Source organism: Mytilus trossulus, chromosome 5, assembly GCF_036588685.1.
Source record: "Mytilus trossulus isolate FHL-02 chromosome 5, PNRI_Mtr1.1.1.hap1, whole genome shotgun sequence".
NCBI lineage: Eukaryota > Metazoa > Mollusca > Bivalvia > Mytilida > Mytilidae > Mytilus > Mytilus trossulus.
The window spans coordinates 59974574-60000891 of NC_086377.1; the positions used below are offsets into that span (position 1 = coordinate 59974574).

Genomic DNA, 26318 nt, shown 5'->3' on the forward strand with positions numbered 1-26318 from the left:
TTCATTAGTCATTTTAGGTGCCCGTTATAGCTTACTGTTCGGTTTCAGCTTACTAGGATCCGTGTTGAAGAACGTACTTTGACCTATAGAAGTTTTTCTTTTACAATTTGTGACTTAGATCGAGGGTTGTCTCTTTCGCACTCAGACCACATCTTCTTGTAAAAATTATCTCAAATGTTAACATGTTTGGTCAAATGAATATCAATAAACGATATATTTTTGTGCTGACTGCTAAAATTTAATTTTATATTAAAAAGTTGTTACCCATTGTTTATTTGTGGGTTTTTAGAATATCACTTTGTCGTTACTAGAATTTGCTGCTAGCTTGGTTGGTAGCTGGACGTATTTGTCGCTAGCTGGAGTATAGTTAGTGTTTTCAATTCAAAGCTTTATTTATTGTTGGCATGTTACATAACAAAAAAATATAATTTAAGCTCTACGAGCTTTCACAAACGACAATTTTTATTTTTATCGCTTCTTGCATCTGCAGAACATGAAGTCGGTGATAGGGTTTGGTTTGTATGTGTTTGGTTTTATGATGATATAAATAACTATTAATTTCAGGATTTAAATTTCAAAATAGATAAAGTTCAGGAGTTTAATGTTTTGATCAGAATCGAATGTTTTCACAGATGTTGCGAAGTTTATCATTTATTTTAATAAAGTTGCTGCTATTTATAGATTCGTATAAGGGTATTTATTCTAGATAGAGGTGTGTCGGCAGATAAGTCATTGTATTGCCCCTGTTTTTAAGTGGGTTGTGTTTTATGCTATGTATAATACATCGTACTCAATGACGGATACATGACGGATACATGAATTACCCATAGCACCTTACGACCGAAAATACAATTCCGGTCCTGTCACGACCGGTTCCTCATACTGATTCGGACTTTTAATCGGATGCCATGTTATAGATTTACTTAGAAACATATAATATGTTCATTATAAATTTGAATTTGTTAAATTGCATTTTTTTTTTCATTACAATTCTAAAACGGTAGCCATTGTATTTATTGGTCAAATATTTCAATAACTGAGGGTGTAGACGGGTTGTCCAGAAAGGAGAAAAATGGACAAAATATGCACAATAAAATGCTAAAGAAAAAGAGAAAAGGAGGCCAAAATTTTTTTTTTATAGAGAATAAGGTGGAGCTGAAATATAAGGCTTAATGAAAAACAGTCTAAAAATTTAAAGAAAAAGGGAAAAGTAAAATCACAAAAAGACTGAACTCCGAGGTAAATTCTATCGGAAAGTCCCTAATCACATGGCAAAATGAAATTACAAAACACATCAAACGAATGGGCAACAACTGTCATATCCCTGACTTGGTACTGGCATTTTCAAATGTAGAAAATGATGGATTGAACCTGGTTTGATAGTGCTAAACCTCTAACTTGTACGATAGTTTTGTCAAAATGGCGATTAAAATTAAAGAATACAGCAATGAAGAACCCTCCATACAGACCCTCAAAACTAACAACCAGTTTATATTGTAAAATATAAATGAACTGCGTAATTGTGTGAATTTGTTTGAAATTACAATATGATAACCTGAATAGGTATGCGACCACTAACAAATCATAATTTTATGCTGCCTTGATTTTGTATAAGATTATTGGATTTTACGTGATTTATAACAGAACAATCTGTTTTGCTAGTAAAACGATTATTTAACCATTATTTATTCACAAAATTGTAAATGCAAATAGCGTTATTATGCACTTACAAGTCGTACTTCACGTATTACGTATTTCAGCAATTCGCGTTGCTTAGTCTTTGGTTTTCTATTTTGTATTTTGTGTCATTCATGATTGTTTGTTGGTCTTTTTATGTTTTAAAAGTGACGCTATCATTTTTCAGTTTAAATTTCTACTGATGATTTGAATGTCCCTATGATATATTTCGCCTCTCTTGACAGGTTTCATGAAATTTAATGATTGATTTTTAAGTGTTTAATGCCACTTCCAGCACCGTTGCGATGTTTCTTTCCGATAAGTTTTTGTTGAGGTATAGTCGGACTTCGCGGAGAGAATATCTACCTTCGGAAGGAAAACTGACAATCATAGTCACAATCGGCAATACTCGGATGACTCCGCTGCTCTAGAGATCTCCTTCTGAATGAGGTACGGAATTTGCCGAGGTGTGACGAATGTCAAAGTAACTCACCTGTCACGTTCGTATTCGAACTTGCATCATCAGTGTTGACAGGCAGGTGATAGAAAAGTTCGACTACTTAAAGCATGGACTTGGCCATCGAGTCCCCTCGATATTGCATTGAAAGCTATAGAAATTAAATTTCAAAATGTATCAATAATTCTTGTAATCCGAATAATTCAGTGCCTCTCCGCTTTTGACTCTCCTACTCGTATTACTGAAACCATGAGCGTAGAGCGGAGTAATATAATTGGCGAAGTGAATTATTTGGGTTACTATTAATTTAAAGCAGTATAGATTCTTATTAAAAGAAAACTTATATTTTATTACATTTCTACCTTAATCGATATAAAATGTATCAGATATCCGAGAAAAAGTATCACCTTTGAAATGTCTTGAATAAAACATTATTGTTTCAAATAAAGAAATTTTTGCTCTATAAGATGTAGTATTAAAACGATCTAACTTGCATTGTTTCTTTTTATTTTATTCTCTGTTGGATTTATAAGTATAATCATTCCTGTACTGTTTATCAGAGTCAAACATAGACACATAACAGTTCAATAACCGACGAATGATTGAAACTTGATCACTTTTCTGTAATAAATAAATCAAAAACAATAGACTTAGTATAGTTAATTCATCAAGATCCAGCAGCTTGCATCAGCTTGCATTTGTCTTTGTTTCTGTCATTAACTTTATTGAAACATATATCGTGGTGTCCAATAACGAAAGTTTATAAAGACAGAGGGAAAATGTGCCACGTTAATATACGCACCCATTTTATATTAAAGGTCACGGTGTTGTGGCGAGCTCTGACGCGGATTGGCCTCAAATTTGTGTGTTGCCTTGAACATTTTCTTCTAAATTGAATTACGTCTTCTTTTTGTTTCGTTTAGATGTATTTCTATTTGTATCCATCAGATGATTGTACAGCATGAACAATGTTTGTATAAATTTGGCCGTTATTAGTTTTCTCAAATTGAATTGGTCCCTATCTTTCATGTTTCATATGGCATGGATTTTTCTCATTGTTGAAGGCTGTGCGTTTGCCTATGATTGCTTACATCCGCTTCATTTGAAATTGGACGGGTAGTTGTGAAGCTCCTTGGCATTCATACCACATATCCTTACTATTATATTATGAAATCTTAAAAATAGTTAAACCGTCTACTATTATAAAAAGAAATAAATATATTGTTGATCCTTTTCTACATATTTTCAGCATACATCTATATGGATTTGAATGGTACAAACGAAACATTATTAGCTATAGGTAAGTCAATACAAATAATCGGGTCTGAATTTGGTAAACATAATAGACTGTGAATAACAGGCCATTTCTACAGAATTGAGATCAATGAAAAGATAAATGGAGAAAAAAGGCAAAAAAAAAAAAATGGGAATAATGAAGTAGCGAAGCATAGAGGTCGTTACTAATGTCTCGAAGTTTGATACCTTTTTTACTAATCTAAAATATAAAATTATATAAAGCGTTTTAAGGGGGTAGACCTATGTCCAGGGAGATAACTCTTTAATTCAGTGATGCGTTTGTAATAGTCAAGTTTTATTTATGTATTTCAAGCATTTACCTGAATCAGATTGAAAATAATCTATGTATCCTAGAAGCTTAGAACGTATTTATGAAAAAAGCTGACACAAACGTACTGATGATTTTAAGAGTTATTTCCCTTAACCTAGGTCTACCACCTTAAATGAAGTGGAAAAAGAGCACCAATAAAATGACTGTCATAATGGTAACCATATTAAGCTAAAGGAGATATGGTATGTTTGCCAATAAGCCAACTATCCACCAGGGACCAAATAACAAAGATGTTACTTGTACGGCCTTCAACAATGAGAAAAATCCATACGCATAGCTAGCTATAAGTAAAACAATTAATTGGAAAGCAACAGGATTTATAGCAAAATGTGTGGTATTGGCTTTGTTCATTGTTGAAGGCCTTAAATTGACATATCATGAGTTAATTTCTGTGTCATTTTTTGTTGTCTTGTGGAGAGCTGTCTCATTGGCAATCATACTTAATCTTTTTGTATATCATATATCATATACAAAACAATACAGGAAATACGAATATGATAAATATTATATAGTATGTATGCTTTAAACACAATACTTGATGTTTCTCACAGGGCAAGAACCAGCGAGATGGGGATTTTGGATACAACAGATAATAACCCCAATCATCGTAGTTGTTGGAATCTGTGGAAATGTTATGTCGTTTTTATTGATGAAAACCAAGTCTCTCCGAAGGAAATCTTACAGTCACTTCCTGTGTGCGCTGGCAGTATTCGACAGCCTCTGTTTGATAAATCGGCAAATAACATTGATTCACGAAATGATGGTTGACAATGGAAAAGATGGCGTCTTTACGTATTACAGCGACCTCTCGTGTCAAATGTTCAGCTTTTATGAACACGTGTGTTACCTAATGTCATCTTGGCTAATTGTTGGAATGGCGGCTGAGCGGGTTATAGCCATGTGCTTGCCATTCAAGAAACCCTTAATCAGAACCCAAACAGGGGCATGTGTGACAATTTTTTCAATATTGGTGGTTATGAGTTTCACCCAAATATTCCGTTTTATTATGATGAAAAATATCGGTGGACTTTGTCAAGGTGATACGTATACGCATCCGGAGTATATCGAACTCCATATCTATTTTTATCAACTGACACTGGTACTCACCCTTCCGTTTTTACTGGTTTTGGTATGTAACACTCTAGTTATTTATCAGATATATTGCGTGCGAAAAGCTGCTGTTAGTTTAACTCTGAGGTCACGTGTGGTAGCGAGATCTCACAGGACAACAGTAATGTTATTAGCCATTGCCTTCACATATCTTATCACAATGTTGCCATTGGTGATAATATCATTTATTTGGATGGTTGCCATGGAAAAATCGAATGTTCGGATGTTTTTCTTTCTCTATCCTATTCAACAGTTTGTCTCGGTCATATCCCATTGTAACTATGGTGTTAACTTTTTTATTTATATTTTATCAGGTCGGTCTTTCCGGTTTGAACTAAGACGTGTATTTTGGATAGAAAGACGTTCAACCATATCAACCACAAAAACAAGGGAGGAAATTATGCGTCTTCAGTGAGATTGTAAACGAGAGAGGTAACTATGCGTGTACAGTGAGATTACAAAAAGGGTGGAAATTGTGCGTCTACAGTGAGATTGTAAACAAAGGGGTAAATTATGCGTCTACATTGAGATTAAGAACGAGGCCGAAATTATGCGTTTACAGTGAGATTGTAAATAAATGAGAAAATTGTGCGTCTTCAGTGAGATTGTAAACGAGAGGAAATCATGCGTGTATAGTGAGATTGTGTTATTTTTTTAAAATATTAAACCATGTGCATGTGTTTGATATAACTCTGAAATGGAAACATCGCGCGTCTAAAGCGCTTTTCTGGATTTACCTTCAACTAAAACGACCAAAGCCGGATATTTTGAAAGCTGATTACTACATTATGTATAAGAACCGAAATATGGTTGAGCTATATACCCAAGAAGAACCCAAATTACTAGCAAAATCTATTTATCTGGAGGTGAACTTTGCCTGGGGGGGGGAGGGGGTTGGAATCTAAGATTCTTAATAATTTCTTTATACTAACAGACAATTTGAGAGCTTGACCAAATTCAATGAATAAAACACTTGGAAGTCTCTGGTACGTTTTTGTCAACCAATAACTTTGACTTTGATATCAAGAGCTTTTAAGCAACACAGATTGATTTAGTTCGGTAAAAAGGCCTTACTTTTTATCGAATTGTTACCAATACATTACTAGCATCCAAGTAGTCCCCCTTTCCATATCAAATTCATAGGGTTATGTTTAGTCTATCCTGAAAGAAGATAGCATTGTGTTGTCAGTTGATTTTTATTTTTTACATGTATATAGGGCGCTCTAAAAAATTTCATTAATATCATTATTATTGATAAAGGGACGGCCATTTGATGCGGAAAGGAGGGGGGGGGGGGTAGTGATTCGGATTGCATACCAATTTTCATCTTATGCTGTTCTTTTTTCGCGACGTAGGATTGTTAAACACCCATTGCAATTGGATAGAAATTCATGGACATTCTAGACTTTTAATAAAATTTTACAAGTATTTTAAATGCTGTTATTATGTTTTGAATACATGCTTAAACATAATATTTAACCTCATATGAACCCTGTTTTGTACACGAATGCTTTTAACTGTTACATGTATGTTGGGGTATATACATATGTTAAAGGCCTCAGGAACGATAGACATGTTATTATTAAATTTATTTAGTTTCATTCGTTATATACAAAAAAATAAAATAAAATGTTTATTTATATCAATTTACAGTAAACTGCTAATAGTCAAACTACATGAACAATTTGTGAAAAGTAGTTATAGTGATGAATTATAAAATCTTAACCGCAAACAGAAATAAGTCAAGATTATATATTCTTGTTTTTGTCTTTTTATTTGTTTCGTTCTGCAGGAGATGTGGTATGAGTGCCAATGCGATAACTCTCCATCCAAGTCATGATTTGTAAAAAAAAACCCACACCTTTTTAAGTCAAAATACGGTTTTCAACACGAAGACTTGACTCACAGCGAACAGCAAGCTCTATGAATGACCCCATACAAAAATGACTAGTGCAAAACCATTCAAAACCAGTGGCTGTCTTTGTTTATGTGTTACATATTTGTTTTTCGTTCATTTTTTTTTTACATAAATAAGGCCGTTAGTTTTCTCGTTTGAATTGTTTTACATTGTCTTATCGGAGCCTTTTATAGCTGACTATGCGGTATGGGCTTTGCTCATTGTTGAAGGCCGTACGGTGACCTATAGTTGTTAATGTTTGTGTCATTTTGGTCTTTTGTGGATAGTTGTCTCATTGGCAATCGTACCACATCTTCTTTTCTATAAACAGGAAAACCGATGGTAAAATCCCTTTTAAAAAAACGAGAAACGAGAAACATTTATGAACCACATCAACATATGACAACAACTGAACATCAGTTTAAGACGAAGGACAGGTGCAAAACAAATGCAGTGGGTTTAAACGTTATAATGTGTACCAATCTTCACCCTCACCTAGAAATGTAGTGTAACATCACAACACAGAAAGACTGGCTGAAACCCAAGCAAGACATATGAAAACAAACAAGTAAATACATGTATACACTAAACGAATACATTAAATTGTCTTTTTATATTTCTTTATCATGGAGTTGTTGTTGTTTTAGTGTTTTTCGTCATGGAGTTGTCTTCCTTTGCTTGACTGATGATTTTTTTTATTGTGGGCTCGGATTCAAAAAAAAAATTAGTTTAAAAAAAAACTCGTCTTATTCTTAACATATTTTATTTGCAAAAGTAGCAAAATATATTGAACACAAGTTATAAAATACAATACTAACGTCTTCTTCCTAAACAAATATGAACACAAAATATATTTGATGATGACGAAAACATAATAGGAATGCATAGAATATTAAACTATACAAAACAACAAAAACAAGAATACAATATAATCATATCAAAAACAAGAATTTGTTCATAGTTAACGGATTATAGTTAACTCGCATTATCCATTTCTATGTTCATTGGACCGCACAATAGGGGTAAAAACTAATATAAAAAATCACAGGGAACATGTGTACTAACTTTCAAGTTGATTAGACTTCAACTTCATCAAAAACTACTTTAACCTGATACAAGACATGTACAGATAGGCAATAAAAAGTCAGACGAACGGACGCACAGAACAAAAAACATAGTGCCTCTAGGTGGGGCATACAAGTTATATAAGATTCTATAATTTTGATATAATTTGTCCCAAATGTAGTACATGTACAACACACTGTAAAAGTTTCTTTGAGAAAGCGTAGGTGGTATTTTTTTATATTTTCATTTATGTTCTAAAAGCAAAGCACTACGAAATAATTGTGGTCTCAGACCAATTTCTGGTGATTATTTTATTACCCGACCAACTATTCATGACTTTTTGATTATTTGATAATCTAGAATCGAGGACAATTTTTTTATCTTGTTTAAAAAATCCAAATTAATGATTATATTGGTATGAAATGGATGATTATGTGATAACTTGGATACCCCTATAATAGGCCTCACTTTTCTATCTCTTGCTGCCAAGTGAGGTTACCGTCACCAGGCAATAGGAATCATTTTTCCACTTTAAAAAACAGCATTGCTTTTGCCTCATTGTGAACGAATAAACTCATCGAGTCTCTTGGAGCTAAAACACTACCAAAAAGTTAGGCCCTAGAGTTTGAAAAAATTCCAAATGTAAGTTTTGGTCAATCTAAACATAGCCACGTACAGATGTTCAAAAAACAATATTTGTTGTTGAATATTTAGTTTCAATGTTGTAGATAAAGAAGAATATTTTGCCTTTTTTTCACTAGTTATATTCAGGGCATTCAATCACAGTTTTCTTGACAAAACGAATGTTGACAGCGCGTTAACCATATTAGTCTTTAAGGACGTTATTCGCTGACGTGTCTGACAGCGTTCTTCAAATGGAAATATTATCAATAAAAGTTTCAGATTCTAAAACGCGAATTGTTTAATACCCATCATGCCTTATCTACCGGATATATATGTGGAATTTCCTGCTCTAGCAAAGATTCTTTTACGGAATTTACATTTTCCGTTTTGACTTGATTTTTTCGTATTTTATCTGCACGTCTGATCCGTATTTCTAAAATAAGAACAAGAAATACCGATATCACTAATGTTATAGACACGATATATATCTTCAGATATTCACAAATATAGATATTGTATATGTAAGCCACGGCCGACCCTAGAGCCTGGAACAATATACACAATGCAAACGTTGTTTCTGGGTTCTTATGGAAAGCAGATCCGACCAATGCTGTAAATAAAATAAAAAGTATATATGAAGGTTCACGTCAGAGACTTGGTTTTACACGTGACTTTTTATGTCATAAAATTAAAAAAAGATATACTAGTATTCAGTAAATGTTTTTGTATTTTTACATGTTTAAAACGTAAATTCTAAATTGCTTTTCTAGTGTTGTCAATAATTCATAAGGTATGTGCAGCGGCTAGTGTTACTAGTATTTTGTCTTTTTTTGGTATGAATTTGTTAGTGTCGACTGAAGTACATAAAACCTTTAAGACTTTTAGTCCTAAATGCTCTTGAACTTCATTCTTTTTTGGCCTATTAAACTGTCCTGATTCGAGCGTCACTGGCTAGTCTTTTTTAGCAGACACGCGCATCTGCGCATGCGTAGCAAAATATATATGTTTTAACCCTGGTCTCTATGATAAACGACTTACCCATGCTTTGAGTCATCCATATTGAGTCACACAAACCCCATGCGAGAGGTATAAGAAAGAAGAATATGGCTGATGTATCGTTTGTTATGTCCCATAACATCATAAACGCCAGTAGGCCCAATTCTAACACTGTAGCAAGCAAGAATAGAGGAATTCGTCCAGTGTATTTGCCAATATATCCAAATACCAAAGACCCCACCGTATCAGCGGCGCCAAAACAGAGCATTGTATAACCAATCCAACCAACGCCGAGTCTGCAAGCTGTGAACGACTAAATATAGAAAAAGAAAGAAAACAGTTGTTATCACAGTCGGAAAATAAATATAGTAAAACCTGACTAAACCGAACCCTTTCGGGACATGAGATGTTTTTCGGTTTTGGCAGGTATTCGGTTTCATCAGGTTCACAATGCATAAAATGTGACATGATTGGTCTTCGGAACAAGTTTGGATTATACAGGTTTCCGGTTTATTCAGGGTTCGGTTTAATCAGGTTTCACTGTATATCCATTCATAGTATTATTTTGGTACAATGTAGTTTCAAAGTATCACCCAAAGCGAACTATCATGTTTCTATACTTACATAACGGCAACAGAAGTATACTGCTGTTCGAAATTCATAAATCTATTGGGGAAAAAACTAAATCTGGGTTACAAACTAAAACTGAGGGGAAAAAAATTGTTTTGATTTATTTAGTATTAGCGCCACTAGATTATAATAAAATGACCCTCTCAAACTATTGAATTTTATTAAGAACTCTGACCAATTTTCAAAGTGTTCCATCAACCAACTGATTGTTCAGAATCTTTAATCATGAGTTATATAACAACCATCTAAAATTGCCCGACATTATACAGAAGCTCCCTTAGACAAAATGGGTCTTGGAATGATATAGCTACAGCGAAACCTGATTAAACCGAACCCTGAATAAACCGGAACCCTGTATAATCCAAACTTGTTCTGAAGACCAATCATGTCACATTTTATGCATTGTGAACCTGATGAAACCGAATACCTGCCAAAACCGAAAAACATCTCATGTCCCGAAAGAGTTCGGTTTAGTCAGGTTTTACTGTATTATGATTAGGTAATATTTGGTTTTAGCGCTTCAACATGTTTAACGTTTACGGTCCTTATACATCATTGGCTTTCAAATATTCAGCTTTTAACGTTCTTGATGACGGTTAATCTAGAAAAGCTCTTCGGACGAATGATAGTATAACGAATAAATTCATTTTTTTAGTCAATTACTGCTGAAATACCACAGTCAAGTCCTCAAAGTGTGTAAATTAAAAAAAAAGATTTTAAAAAGAAAAGGAGTAGGTTCAGTAAGATTCCTTTTTGGCCCCAAAATATAGCAGTTTTACAAAATTGTTTAAATGTAAACTTTTAAGTTATTTGTTAAAAGTACAATGCCTCTGCTACATAAATATGGGCTGTTTGGGCAATACAATGCACATATATCGGGTACTTGCAAAATTACTGAAATCTTCACAATTTCAGCATTTTAGTTAAATTTTACACAGTTTCCGTCTTAAACGGAAGTGGCCGCATTCGTGTTCATTCTTGATGTTGAAATGTAAGTTGTATTTAATGATAAAACATAACATATACCGTATAGCGGGTTATTTTCGCGGGTGTAAAATTTCGCGATTTTCAATGAATAAGGTATACGAAAAATTTTGGCGGTTATTATTTTGGCGGTTTCAACATTTTTAACATTACCTTTGCTTGTATACTTTTAAATTGGCGGAATTTATTTTGGCGATTTTGTTCTATCCGCGAAAATAAGCGAAAATGTACACCCCGCGAAAATAACCCGCTATACGGTATGATTGAAGGTCGAGGATGAACACGGATGCGGCCACTTTCATTTTTGACAAAAACCATCTGAAAGTGACTGTTTTTGGCATATTTGACAGATTTCTCATATATAATCTAGAATCGGAGCGTTTTTAATGAGTGAATCAGTTAAAATCTTTCACACAAAATAATTGAATCAATTAAAATAGACATTTAAGTGTTTAAAAAGTGTAGAAAATCATTCGTCAGATAAACTTGAAATTTGAGGTAAAAACCGGCCCTTACCGGACCTACTCCTTTAAACATTGTTAAAAACTTAAATTGGACAATTTTGTAGCAGTTAAAAAATGTCTTCCTAAACATTCAATTGACCTATTACAGTAATTATAGCCATTAAATATGTTTCATCACTTTCATTGAAGCAATAAAGGGGAACTACAGTCTTATTGAATTATAAGTATGCTTTACTGTATCACTTTGCATTTTGATGACTTGACTGTGGTTTTGTACTACTGTAACAGTAAAACCTGACTAAACCGAACCTTTTCTGGACCGTGATGAGATGTTGTTCGGTTTTGGCAGGTATTCGGTTTCATCAGGTTCACAATGCATAAAATGTGATATGATTGGTCTTTAGAACAAGTTTGGATTAGACAGGTTTCCGGTTTATTCAGGGTTCGGTTTAATGAGGTTTCACTGTATAATATGAGTTGTCTGACCAAGTGAACAGATATAGTTAATGAAACCAATTGCAGTTTTGCCAGAATTTAGAATGATTTAGAATAGATGGGGAGTAATTATACAGTGAATAAATCTTAGGTCTGTTCTATGGTAAAACCAGTTCTCATGTTTCGATTAAGACCAGGCAAAGTTAGCTACTATATTAGTTCAAAATATGATAGCCATATAGCCAGTATGAGTAACATTTTGTTGTACATGTATCATTCAAATGGTCATAATAATAAATGCATTTTTCATCATCAAATACTGATGATTTTTTGTTTTACACTAGAAAAATTTGGCCTAATCTTTTGAAAATTTACATGAACATGACCTTTTTATTTTTATTTCGATCGTCACTGAAACAGGGGAGGAATGAGCCATTTCAAATGGGGTGTTCCCAACCCAAGATAAACTAGGGAGGGGTATTTAAACTATATTTCCCTATTCAAGTGCATTGATCGACCCAAAAAAGGGGTGTCCCAAACCCATCCACCCCCTTTTAATCCGCCAATGTGATACGTCTTTTGTTGACGAAACGCGTATATTGCGTACAGAATATTAAACCCCTTATCATAACGAGTTACCTACTCTTGTAAACTGTACAAACATGACTATCAGTTGCATTCCTATATAAAAATACAGCGGCACTACTAACAAGACTTTCAGATCTTTGAATAATAATCCCCAACTAGAGGCAAATCTCTCTTTGAAGGTTTCGTACTTCTCCGACATACTCGATTCAATGGGACGTAATCCAAAAATACAAATCAAAAGTGCAACGACTGTACATGCCAGATATATACTAATCAAAACATTAACACTGTCATGGTTCGATGCATCCATGTGCGTTGTTTCTATGGTTGTATTTTGACTGTGGTTCATTGGTACATGAATATTCATGTCAGATGGGCAGAAGTTAGCACCACAAAAACTGTTGTTTGAGAATTTAAGTGTTGTTTCACCAAACTGAAATACGACCGAGGATATCAAATTTCCAAATATTTGTGTACTTTGAAATGCCATGTAAAAAAGTCCACTTAATTTACTCAAAACGGAACCCAAAGATGTATGGCTGAGATCAAAACGCAGATAGTCCACAGCTATTGAAGTAATGTAACACCCCTGCACTGTCCACATTAGTCCAGAAGCGAGGCCGGAAATGGCTCCACCGGATATCAGTATGTAGGCCTTCGGGTAATAGTTAGCGATAACATAGACAGTTTGGAACAAACAGGCAAGTATAAGACTGCCCTTCGGTCCTAATCGTGCAATTACTGATGGTGCGAATGTGCACGCAATCACTCCGCCAAATGTTATAGCAAATAGAGAGTAAAGTCCCGTGTCGGCATGGAGTGAAGCTTCTAAATTTATCAATCCGCTGTACGCTGTAAAACTAAACAGCCATATCAAACAAAGGGCCGAGAAATTGAACAATAGTTGTCTTTTCTTGTTTCGTCGCGCTTTGTGTTCTTCTTTGCTCATGTTTGCTGCCTTGATGTCTACCATACTATCCTCTCCGTCTAAAACAAAGGATAAAAAGATAAAACATTTAACAACATGTTTTGACTACTTTTGGCGTATTTATAATTACTTTCAAAAACATGAAATGATAAAAAAAAACCATTTGTTATGCTAATAAAGTGAATTCGCAAACACAATTGTTAAAAAATAATCAATAAGTTAATTTTTGATGTAACGCTCCTTCTACTTGGCTGACGTTGTTCTTCACGTTTATCAGCTCACAGACATAATTTTGTCATCTGACCCTGAAGTCATCAACATTTTTTCACGGTTTACTCCGGTTAAAAATGGAATTTAGAATTAAATTATAAGAAATAACATTAATATTGTGTCATTCTATTCGAAATAACACGAAACAAACCCCGTTGTTTACACTGTTAAATAACCCACTACACGCTTTATTAAGTGTGCACCACATTTTGTATGTAATTTCTTCATAGACAGAAAAATATTAAAGTCATTCTTTAAATAAACTAATTTAAGGATAACCAATATATAAATAGAAAAGTTGTTAGTACATAAAATTAATCCTTAGGATCAGTAGTACTAATATAATGCATAATGAACTCCCATCTAGATGCTTTTTTCCAAATAAATAATTATGAAAATTATTTATTTACAGGTTGATAGTCCAAGAAGAGCCGCAAATATTGAATTGCAGTACTAGTTAGAGACAAGACAATTTTCATAATTCTCATTGATATAAAATGAATTACGTGTACTTATTAAATGATTTGAGCAAATAAGCCCTAATACGGATAAATCAGCATGTGCAATACTAAAAACGTTCCACTGTCGATATAAATCAAGATTTAATATTGCTCTTCGAACAGGGCCAATACGGAAAAAAACAGGGCCAATACTGAAAAAAGCGGGATAAAAGCCGTATTAGCCCTACGGGTCTCGAGGCCAATACAGCAAACCTTGAATCTATACCAGTGCCAATACAGAAACAGCCAGTTAATAACACTATATTATTACCTAAATGAAAATACACTTGACTTTTGCGAGTGACTACTCCCATGTGAGAGTTTTGTATTACATTGATAAATGTTTTAATATGTTCGGTTGAGGTTACGAATAAGAACATAATACAGTTGTCTTTCTTCTATCAAAAAATACATAATAGATCATAATACAGTCTTGAATCTCCGGACCTCGTTTAATAGATTCAGATGAGGTTTTACATGCCAAGTTGCTCATCCTGCTTATTAATTTTTTTTACTGAAAACTCCCATTTTATAAACAACATAAATCGTATTTTTTCCCCTGCATATCACATCTTTTTACTTGAAATATCATATAATCAACATTGAGTCTTCTTAATTTGAAAATAAACTGCACGTAATTAACATGCTTGTCGAATTTTATTTAAAATTAACTTCCCATGTTAACATGTGTACAGCAATATATATATATGAAATAGTAATGTTATAGTTTTATATACAAAACTTCAATATTCTGTTTTTATCTAGAGGAACCGCCAGTGAATATAACAGCTAATTTCCTAATGCATGTAAAGCAAGACTTTGGTTAGCTTGCTTGCTTTGCTATATATCTTTATTTCTCAACAAACCAAATTACATTGGTATAGAGATTCACACAATAAATATTACATAATGTATATATACATACATGCAAAAGTTATACGAAAGCAAGAGAGAGTCAAATATCATTAATTACAGTATACATATTAAACTTAATTATATCAAGTACATGAGCTACCCAGGAGAGCCTACATACATATTGACTAGTCTTATAAATTAATCAACTTGAATCAACGGTTGTACAATTGTAACTGGTATAACATCCAATCAAACTTACATAAACATATATGCATATAGGTTAAAATATGCCTATATATTGTTTAAAGATGTCAATGATAATTAGAAACGTTGAATTAACGTTTATACAAACAGACCGAGCAAGCCTACCAAAGTTTTACTTTACAAGCATTAGGAAATTAGCTGTAATGGTACAAAAAGAAACTAATTGCGCGACACTTTCAACATAGATGTTTGTTTTCTTCTGCATAACATGATAACAGTTAACATTGCTAAAGCAGAAACTTCTGTAAATGTTGTAATCTTGAGAAAGATAACTCTTTTTTTTTTTGAAACAAGAAAAGATAACTCTTACCGTACCAATTTGTCTTTTGGTTACACCATTGACTTGAAAAATGAGACTTTTCCTTTTGTTGAATTTTTTTTTATTATAAATACACCATACAACTCCTAAATCATTAAAAAAAATGTATGTTTGCATCAAACTGCACTAAAAAGTGATAAATCCTATTAAATAACAAATGATATAATTAATAGTCTTATGTCAGGTCTTACAGGATTAACATGTAGCTATATATAAGGGTTTAAGAAAAAAATAAGGATGTCTTGATACAATTTCAATCCTGGTCTGTATGATGAGTTTATTTATAGCATTGGATTTTCATACTGTAAACTGTATATAGTTTATCACAAAACATTTATATCTGACATATAATTCACCCCACTTTTCAAACTTAGATCGTAAGTTTGAAAAGTGGGGTGAAGTAAAAAAAAAATTTCATTCTGAATGTTGTTATTATGTTGCGCATGGCGCAAAAATGTTTTGAGAACTTACAATTTGAATATTGCTAAAACAGAAGTTTTAAACTTTAAAGATACATTTATTCAGCATCTTAAAACATGATCTTTCGTTATCAAAATTTTACTTTCAACAAAACTAGATATTTCATTGTCATTTATGTAGACTTGCAACCTGAGGCAAAATTTGTTTGGTTAATTACTAAATGAAAATTTGTCTGTCTTCAAATATTTCTTTAATTAATGTCTAGATGTTAGACGAAATGTAAATTGTTTTTTTTTATTGATTGATTGATTGATTGCTGGTTGCATAATGTCCAGTGGCAAATATTTCATCATGTTCAGGACGAATACAAGTTAACAATAAATACAATAGGTCTTGTAAAAGAGGCCATCCAGGATGATGGTCGGGGAAATTTGGACTGCCACTGAAAAATGAGAATTTATTGGAAAGGGACAGAAATTTTGCCTTGCAACAGGCCCCCTCAAAGAGTCGTTGTAAGGGTTCTTAACATGGAAAGAGCGTGACACTCTCATAACACGATTCATTAGATTTAACGACCCCATTCTGACCGGACGTGGCTGTTAACTTGTACCTCCCGCACAACCAAAGGACGCCCCACTTTATCAAGTGTTTTACTGCCTGTCGGGAGAAGACCAAGTAAAATTGAGAATGGAAATGGAGAATGTGTCAAAGAGACAACAACCCCACCATAGAAAAAAACAACAACAGAAGGTCACCAACAGGTCTTCTATATAACAAGAAATTCCCACACCCAGAGGCGTCCTTCAGCTAGCCCCATAACAAATATATACTAGTTTAGTGATAATGAACGCCATACTAATTTCCAAATTGTACACAAGAAACTAAAATTAAAATATTACAAGACTAACAAGTGAACATATTTCTATTCGCCAATCATTGTTGGGGGTAATGATTTGATTGTTTTGGTCCTGCCTGGAATTAAATGTACATGACTTATATTAAATGAAGAACTATATGTAGCTCTATCATGATAACAAATATCTGAACTTTAAATATTTCATTGCGTTTTCTGTTACAAATCACAATGTAGTATTTTGTGTGTATACATACATGTCATGCTGCCTTCAAAAAGATGGAGGGGGATCGGAAGGGACCTAATTAGAAATCCCGGGCTTAAAAACATGAAATCCCGAGGTCCCGAATTTTAAAAAAAAATCTCGACATCCCGAAATTCGAAAAAAGAAATCGCGGATCCCGAAAGGGTCAATCATGATATCCCGAGCTGAAAAAGACCCGATCCCGACGTCTTCCATCCCTCCTCCTCAATGAACCTTGATTGGAATAATACATATTCTTATTCTTACTATTATTCTGCTTACCGCTTTCTCTGAACATTACTTGTCTAGTATGTTATTTAAAAGAATTTCCAGAATGTCCACAAAAACAGAATTTTTAATCTTAAATCACGATAGTCTGAAAATGTCCACATAAACCTCGGTCCGAATTTCAACAATGCTTTGATATATATGTATTTACATGTATTTGTACCCAAAAATGTATGCTAAGAATCATTCGTCCGTTGAACAATAACATTAAGAGGATGACACAGGGGTTATTTAAATGGTCCATTGTAACTCCGGATAATCCGTACATTTCAATACATATATTTGTTTACAATTTTATTGCGTAATACATCATGAACGCATTAAACCCTGAAGCACATGTATGTTAATCGCTGTTAACCCCAGATGCGGATTCATCGGGGGCGTAAGCCCCGCCCCAACTTGATTGGAAAACATATATAAATTTTTAGCTTGAAATCGTTAAAAAAAATATGTTCGTCTCGCTCTGCTTGGCGGTTTATATACAATTTTGTAGTATAACATCCTTCTTTTAAAAATCCTTGATCAGCCCTGATGGTTTTTTTTAAATTAAAAGTAAAATTATTCATCAAACTACTACATATAATATAATTGAAAAATTTATATAATCCTTGTATTTTTTTCATAAAATTGGTGCTTACCCAATGGTTTGAGTGTAAAGACGTCATAAACAGTCAGAGAAAACACATGACTTTGTGCAATGCCAAGATACAGGTATCGACAGATTGTAGATCAATGAATGTATATTGCTTTTCTGCTCTTTTAGTTCTTTTACTTAATATATAACATTCATTTAAAAAGCTTTTTATTGAAGCGAACATCCTTGAACGCATATCTAAAAAAAACTATCTCCCGGAAAGTACTGTTAATAGACTACTAACGTCACGCTGCACAAACTGCACCGAGAACCCACATTTCGCCTATTTAGCAAAAATAGCAGCGGAAATCTGAAGATTTCCTAGAGACTGAACAATTTTTACTTACATCCTTCAACAAAGGTAAAAATGTTTAGATATACACAAAACCTTCACAGTATTAATAAACAGATGAAGTGTTTACTGAAAAAGAAAAATGTACGGAAATGTCGCCATGCGACGTCATGTTTTTAAAATTAACAAACTGTTACACGGTTGAAGTATCCATTTCTAAAATATGAAGACAGAGCAAGGACTAATATCCAATCGTTCATTGTTTGGAGGTCAGTTCATAGCAATTTTTCTATGATTCCATATGGATTCAAAATTGAATTGGTGAAACCATCTAGTAAATGATAATTTATCTTCAAAATAAACACATAGGTTAAAAAATGTCAAAATAGGTGCATTTGGGTACCTGCACGTTACATACATTGTTATACAGTGAAACCTGTTTAAACCAAACCTCTTCGGGACTTTTTTTCGGTTTTAGACGATGTTCAATTTTATCAGGTTCACAACGCATACAATTTGATATGACGGTGGCGCTTAAGACCACGTTTGGTTTATACAGGTTTTCGGTTTATGCAGGATTCGGTTTAGATAGGTTTCACTTTACATCATACCAATGAATATGATGTCAATACATCACATCCTGACCTTGACCACACTGACACGATTTAACCGCATACCAGTATATAAAATATATAATACCCCGTTGATAGATTAAGAAATTACAATGAAACTAAGTTCGCAACACTCTTTGTTAAAGTTGACCTTTTGCGATTTTGCGTAATCTTTTATGGCCATATTTTGTTTTGTAGCTCCAAGCGTTTGTGCGTAGTTCTACATTGAATTTCGTAATATTAAAATGTTCGGGTTTACAAATTTATAAAATGAATGTGTTTCTTATAAAGATAGGCCCAGAAACTATTTACGAATGATTCCGTGTTTGGGTTTTCCTTTACTTTTTGTTCTTTTAGTTCCAAAGTGTTCCTTCAATCAGTTTTGGAATATTCGAACAATTTCGATCGAGTTTTAATGAATAGAGTTGAATGGCGAAATGTGCATCTAGTGCAATGAACTTTGTTATGTTAACAACGAAATGTGCATGCATCTGATGCATTTTAATTAATTAAAATGACTAATCTTTTTTTAATCTTTTTAATTTTTGAGCAAAGCATATTTCACTGAGCTAGTGTACATATTTGTTAAGGGGCCAGCTGAAGGACGCCTCCGGACGCGGGAGTTTCTCGATACGTGGAAACCCATTGGTGACCTTCGGCTGTTGTCTGCTCTTTGGTCGGTTTGTGATCATTCTTAGTTTTATTGTTGTTGTAATTTTGGCATATATTTTTTAAAAGTTTCTGTCAATTGCATAATGTCCAGTAGCAAATATTTGAAAATGTAAAATTGCTTATTCAGGACGATAACAAATTAACAATGAATAAAATAGATAGATTCTGCATTTAACGTTGGTGTACATGTGTTACAGCGAAACCTGATTAAACCGAACCCTGAATAAACCGGAAACCTGTCTAATCCAAACTTGTTCTGAAGACCAATCATATCATATTTTATGCATTGTAAACCTAATGAAACCGAATACCTGCCAAAACCGAACAACATAGGGTTCGGTTTAGTCAGGTTTTACTGTATAAAGAAGGGCAGGACATTTAGATAGACATAAATTTATTATAGTAATTTTAAAGTTAGGATGATTGTGTTGGATAGAGGAAAGAAATTTTACCCGGTAGAAGACCACGTACGACACCACCCTCCCAAAGCTAATGTAAGATCGATTTGTAAACGTCAAATCCGACTGGCAAGATATACGCGCCCTACAACAAACACTCGGAAGTATTATCTAGTGTAACTGTCAGTAACTGCTAATAGTCCTTAGATAATTTAGGTACTACAGCGAAACCTGATTAAACCGAACCCTGAATAAACCGGAAACCTGTCTAATCCAAACTTGTTCTGAAGACCAATCATATCATATTTTATGCATTGTAAACCTGATGAAACCGAATACCTGCCAAAACTGAACAACATCTCATGTCCCGAAAGGGTTCGGTTTAGTCAGGTTTTACTGTAGTATCATTTTACGTAGTTTCTTTTGCTACCTATTCTGATATTGGACTCAGACTTCTTTCAATCTGAGTTTTACTGTGCATATTGCTATATGTTTCTTCATTCTATATTGTTTAGAGGTATACGGGATGGGGTGAGATCTCTTAACCCCGCATCATATTTGCGCCTGTCTCAAAAGCCTCTGGCCTTTGTAAGTCTTGTATGTCCTTTCAAATTTTATTTCATTTATATGTTTTGAAGTTGATTATGTCGACGTCCATTTTCACCGAGCTAGTACACAATTTTATTAAAGGGCCAGCTGAGGACTACCTCAAAGTGGGGGATTTCCTCGCTGCGTTGAAGACCTACATGTGTATTTGATGGCCTTGAGCTGCTACATTGTATCTGCTCTTTAATCGGGTTGTTGTCTCTTTGACGTATTCTCTATTTCCATGCTTAGTTTTTTAAACCATAATGTGTAAAGATGGTGTCAACCCCGAAGAACATAAATGTTATCAGAAAATGTCATCGCTGCTGTTAGTTTCTTTGAATTATACGACACGAGGGATGAGGGATTCAGCGACAATCAAGTATATTTGACGGATTCAAAACGTAGAATGAATCGGCCTTAACCGGAATAATGCTTGCAAAGAGAATCAAAGTGATTGTGATAATGATAATGTAATCATCCTAGGTTTTGTTGGGTACATGTCATACTGATGTGAAATTTTTGAAGATTGTTATTTGTCTTCCGAATTTTTACCCTTTGCTTTGTCCTTACGGGAACGACCTTTCAACTTTCAGGGGAGGGGGTATGGTTTTTCATGAAAAATATATTCTGATCACCATTTTGTTTTAAGCAGAGTACAAAAAAATCTATACTGAATGCATATTCCCACCATACCTTTATAATGTTAAATTTGATTGAGAAAAAAAATCTGTTTTTCGCGCTTTGTGCAAAAAAACAATTCTGATTAAGAATAAAAACATACCCCTTTACTCCGTTACCTTCGGTGTATTATGTTTTGTTTCAAGTATTTAGTCTACTTTATTGGACAGAAACAGAAAAATATTCAAATTTGCGAATAGGCCAAAAACTCAGTCCATAAAATTTGCGTTTTAGAATGACAGCATTATGATTTAGAAGATAGTCTTTTTAATTTTAGTATATTCGCTCCCCTTCTCCCCCCCCCCGGAACTTATTTTTATTGACACTAAACTCGCTCGGAAGTATTAAAAACCGTGCAAGAGGGATTATTTTTAAATATCTGCTTCTCTTATGGTTTTTATGAACATCATAAATGTATATTTTGATAAATAAACTAACATGACATTTGTGTACGATCAATGCATTTGAATGGGAGCATATAGTTGGAACCCCCCTCCTTTTACTCCGGGTTGGGAACCCTCCTTTTTGAAATGACTGGATCCGCCCTTGAAAAGCATAGCAATATCTTGATTTACCTACAACTTGAAAGCGCCGACGTTATACCAGTATATTATAATTTGTCGAACCCGTTCAAAGACATTAATTCTTTTTTATGAGAATTTAATATGGATTATTTGAAAGATGTAACAGCCAAACACAATTGACTGCTCCCGCAGGCTATGTGAATACACTTGATAAAATAGTCCCCCTAATTGATTATGAAATTTGAAAGAAAACTTAAACCTAAACGGATTAAACTTGATAAACTTAACGTGAATTAAGATGCATCTGACAAAACAACGTTTCTTTCTTATGACGAGATAATTCGAGATGTAATTGAATTCGAAAATAACGTGTCTATGTTACTTATTCAGGTGTGCAATGCTCGGGGCTCTCGGGCTTTAACTATTTATCATTGTTCCGAAAAGATTATTGTTATTGTCACAAAGATAGTTTAGACTGTTAAAACAAGATTACTTATTCTAACCTTTCCGTAAACAAAATATCGGTGAGAATAAGAAACGAAAATATTATTTTAGATAATAACAAACAATAATATTGAGAATGAAAGAGACAAAAACCCGACCAGAGAGCAGATAACAGCTAAACAGGTTGGGGACAACCCACAAAATGGTGAACTGTTCCCCAAATGAGTAACAATCCCTCATTTGAGTTATCAGTTTGTAGTGCTAAGAAACAAAACTTTTGTAATTGAGTTTTTTTTTAAATGGCACATATTCATAAAAAATGCAGCAACTTTTCCAAAAGATGATTATCCTTATCTTGATTTACTGAGAAGATACAAGCCTATGAAAAATCAGAAAATTTGACTATTTTCTAGGCTCCTAACATTTTTAAAACCCATAATAAAAATATAGTTCTTTGGGAGAAGTTGTTCCATTTTCTATAAATTTGTGCCATTTTACCGTAAAAGACCCATTTTTAGAAAATTAAGTATTTAGAATTATGAAATGATTACTCAAATGAGGGATTGTTATCATTTGTGGAATAGTTCCCCATTTGACGGGTTGTCCCCAACCAGGTAAACGCCAACGATGAGACATCAACACAGCGAGACATTCCCTTGCCCGGAGGTGATCCTCAGTTGGCCCCTAAATAAAATTGTGTACTAGTTACGGGGCGCCGAATGAGACTCTTGTGGTTTTGTACTCGATTTTGTAATTCAATTTTGTACGGACAAAAGTGAGTTTTGATAAACAAAAATGAGTTCAGTGTAACCAATTGGGTAGCATACTACAAATTCAAATTTTGTCATACAAAATTATCTTTCAGTGGACAAAAGTTACTTTTGTCATGACAAAATTCATTTTTGTAACACAGACTTTACTTTAGTTACCTAATTTGAAAATTGGACGACAAAAGTCAATTCTGTATGCAAATTAGTTTAGTTTGGATTCTGTGAACTAATTTGCATACACAACTAAGATTTTGTCACAAAATTTAATTTTGTGTTTATTTGTTGTGAAGACAAAATTGAGTTTTGTTAAAAAGAAGTGAAAATTTAACACAAAAGTCAATTTTTTCTACACAAAAATAAACATAAAACTAGAGACAAAATTCAATTTTGTGTTTATTTTTGTGAAGACAAAATTAACTTTTGTGACACAAAATTGACTTCTGTCACAAAAGTCAATTTTGTGTTAATTTTCACTTCTGTCTAACACATCTCAATCTTGTCTACACGAAAAAAAAAATTACAAAATCACAGGATGCTAATTTTATCAACATGTTAATTGCGTACAAATTCAATTTTGTCTCACACAATTTACTTTTCTGTTTTAATTTCCATATCAGGTACATGTAACAAAAGTCAATGTTGTATGCAAATAAGTTTATGTGTGTACACCTATTTGACAAAACAAAAATTTGTCATTATAAAATTGAAGTTCTCATAAAACAAGTCTGTATCACATAGTTTTGTGAAACAAACATGAATTTGTTATGACAGAATTGAATTTTGATTACAAAAAGTCCCATTCGGCGCCGCGTAGTTCATGTAGTTCAATAAAATTGAACGTCACACTAAAATCCAAAACATATAAATGAACTTAAATTAAATTAAGCCCAACAAAGGGTAGGTGCAAAAAAAATGAGGCAAGGTTAAACATGTTTTGTGAGATCTCAACCCTCCCCTATACCTCTAGCAAATGAGAATAAAGAAATACAGAGCAATACGCACAATCAAACTCAATTTTAAAAATTCTGAGTCCGAAGTTAGAATACTTGAAGGTAACAACAGAAGCTTAAAAAATAATTATTTCTCGCCTCATTCAACGTGTGACAACATTGCTACCTACTGCAGAAACAGAGTCCTTTAACATATATGTACATATATGAGGGTCTTGAGGAGTCCGAGGGTTCTTTATTTCTGTATTCCTAATATTTTTAAGGTCACTTTTCTCTTTTTTTAAAATTTGTTGCCCATTATCCTATTTCTTTTTTATTCAATTCAAGCACCCACTTATTCAATTCTCTTTTCTTTTTTCTTTGCCATTCTCTAATCTTTTGTACGGTTTCCGCTTTATTCTCTATTATATAGGTGTCAGACCACCAATTACTCCCTCCAAAAGAAGCCTTTCTCTAACAGAAAATACTGCTTTTGATGTCCTTGTATACTTAAACTAACCGACAAATTTGCCGAAATGGAAATTTTGGTGAAAGAGAAGTATATTTATACCATTTTGAGTCAAAGTTTACTTGTCTATGAGATTGCATTAAAAATTGAGGATTTATGGCAATTTAAGATTTCCAGAAAACCACGGGTTATTTTTAGAGAACCTCTGTTCGAAGGTCAGTTTTTGGCTTAGAAGGGTTTGCAGGTATGTTGACAATTGGCATGCACAAAGCTGACACATGTACAATTCCTTATATACCTTAAGAATTTCTATGAAGTTAAACTTAAGGAAAAATATTTTGAAAGCTGTGAAAATTGCAAAATTTGGTTGAACATATTATATATAGGGATTTTTAGTTGGTGGTCTGGTACCAATATACCCAGAATCATATATTACTTCGAATCTTCTTTTTCTTTATCTAATCCTTCATTCTTTTGCTGATAATTATCACATTTTCCTCTTTTATAATAATATTAAAACGCTCGCAGAATACAAAATGTAATGTAAACACAAAGAATTGTGTGGATGGGTACATACATGTAATAAAGAAAAATGTGTAAAAAAATAAAGCATAGAGAAATATGGACATAAAAAGGAATATAGAATAATGAGCTACTAAAATGTAAAGAACATAGAAAAATGGACAAAAATATTAAGAATAGCGAAAAATGACAACAACAACAAATAAAAAATGCAGCAATGAAGGACCCTAATCTAGACCTTTATAAAAATACAGCAGAATCTATATCCTCCATGCTGGAGGTTTATTCCTCTTATATTTTACCTGTGTTTTGCTTGTATGAGAGATTGTTATTCGATATTGGGTTTGCTCCATATTGAAGGCTGTACACGGATATCTATTTCCTTGAATGTTTTATGCTTAATAAACCATTGGTAAAATTATAAGCTATTCGCCGGGGTTATTCGTGAAAAATGTCAACTACTAGTAACATCTTTTATTTCGGAATGGATCCGAAATTAAAACAAACTTTACGGAAACAAATTTAAATCTGAAATATCTTACACGTGATACATGAAGTGGGAAAAGTTGGATTTAGACTTTGTGAAAAATAAGAACTCTTATTTTTTAATTGTTGAACGCATATTTTGAAAAGAAACTGCAAAAGTATTGTATTATAGTAACATTAGAAATGAATAATATCCATTTGAAGGAAATTATTTGACAAGCAATGCAATTTCTGTACAAGTACTAGCATTTATCTAGATAACCCAAGCGCGCGCCTTGCGCTTGAGTTGTGATGTATGAAACCATGATCGCAGTTTTAGTACAAGCTATGCTACAGATATAGAGCCACTCTCGTTAAAAGCTTAAAACAATTGTTTTTAATATTTTTTTTAATGTAAAAAATATATTTAACTTTAAAAAGAATACTTATTAGTACATACTTGATGTCACGCTGACGTTCGCAACGTCAAATCTCTTCATTTCTGTCGTGATCTTAGTCATTTTGGCGTTTGTCAGATACAGCAAGGTACTTTTTCATGAAACGCACAACCAGGATACCTTTTTCTTATATTACACAACACGGCTACTCTTTCTTATATGACACAACAGGACTATCTTTTCATACGAAAGATAAACATTGATTAAAAACTGCTTGATGTCTTATATACGTTTTAAAAAGATATCTTCTGTACGCATAATTTGAATACTGGGTGACCTTAACATGTCCGATATGTTTATACATATAAATTGTTTGTTTAAGTATACATGATGCAAGGTGAATGTCCTTTAAATATGTTTAAACGTTCG

General features: G+C 33.3%; 2 protein-coding genes across 4 annotated transcripts; one reads left to right on the plus strand and one right to left on the minus strand.

Moving 5' to 3' along the window:
- The first annotated feature begins 3380 nt into the window (after window positions 1-3380).
- LOC134719767 (growth hormone secretagogue receptor type 1-like) lies at window positions 3381-6358 on the plus strand. Its single transcript, XM_063582726.1, has 2 exons — window positions 3381-3434; window positions 4313-6358. Exons 1-2 carry the CDS (start codon window positions 3395-3397, stop codon window positions 5284-5286), a joined length of 1014 nt encoding a protein of 337 aa, XP_063438796.1. The 5' UTR covers window positions 3381-3394; the 3' UTR covers window positions 5287-6358.
- A 1627-nt stretch (window positions 6359-7985) lies between these two features.
- Window positions 7986-26111, minus strand: LOC134718991 (protein unc-93 homolog A-like). 3 transcript variants are annotated; one of them, XM_063581884.1, is made up of 4 exons: window positions 25952-26111; window positions 12610-13541; window positions 9496-9766; window positions 7986-9067 (listed from the first exon to the last, which is right to left on the minus strand). In XM_063581884.1, exons 1-4 carry the CDS (start codon window positions 26010-26012, stop codon window positions 8766-8768), a joined length of 1566 nt encoding a protein of 521 aa, XP_063437954.1. In that variant the 5' UTR covers window positions 26013-26111; the 3' UTR covers window positions 7986-8765. The 3 variants fall into 3 exon arrangements, with proteins under 3 accessions (XP_063437954.1, XP_063437956.1, XP_063437955.1); XM_063581886.1 differs by lacking the exon at window positions 25952-26111 and adding an exon at window positions 17490-17686; XM_063581885.1 differs by lacking the exon at window positions 25952-26111 and adding an exon at window positions 17475-17686.
- Between the last annotated feature and the right edge of the window lie 207 nt (window positions 26112-26318).

What these genes read in the sequence shown, in the direction of transcription:
- LOC134719767 (XM_063582726.1), top strand. Translation starts at nt 3,395, where the DNA reads ATGGATTTGAATGGTACAAACGAAACATTATTAGCTATAG. An exon ending in CGAAACATTATTAGCTATAG is followed by an intron (nt 3,435 to 4,312) that starts GTAAGTCAATAC and finishes TGTTTCTCACAG; the next exon opens with GGCAAGAACCAGCGAGATGG.
- LOC134718991 (XM_063581884.1), bottom strand. Translation starts at nt 26,012, where the DNA reads ATGACTAAGATCACGACAGAAATGAAGAGATTTGACGTTGCGAACGTC. An exon ending in TGTTTGTACAGTTTACAAGA is followed by an intron (nt 9,767 to 12,609) that starts GTAGGTAACTCG and finishes TTCTATATTTAG; the next exon opens with TCGTTCACAGCTTGCAGACT. An exon ending in ATGGATGACTCAAAGCATGG is followed by an intron (nt 9,068 to 9,495) that starts GTAAGTCGTTTA and finishes TTTTATTTACAG; the next exon opens with CATTGGTCGGATCTGCTTTC.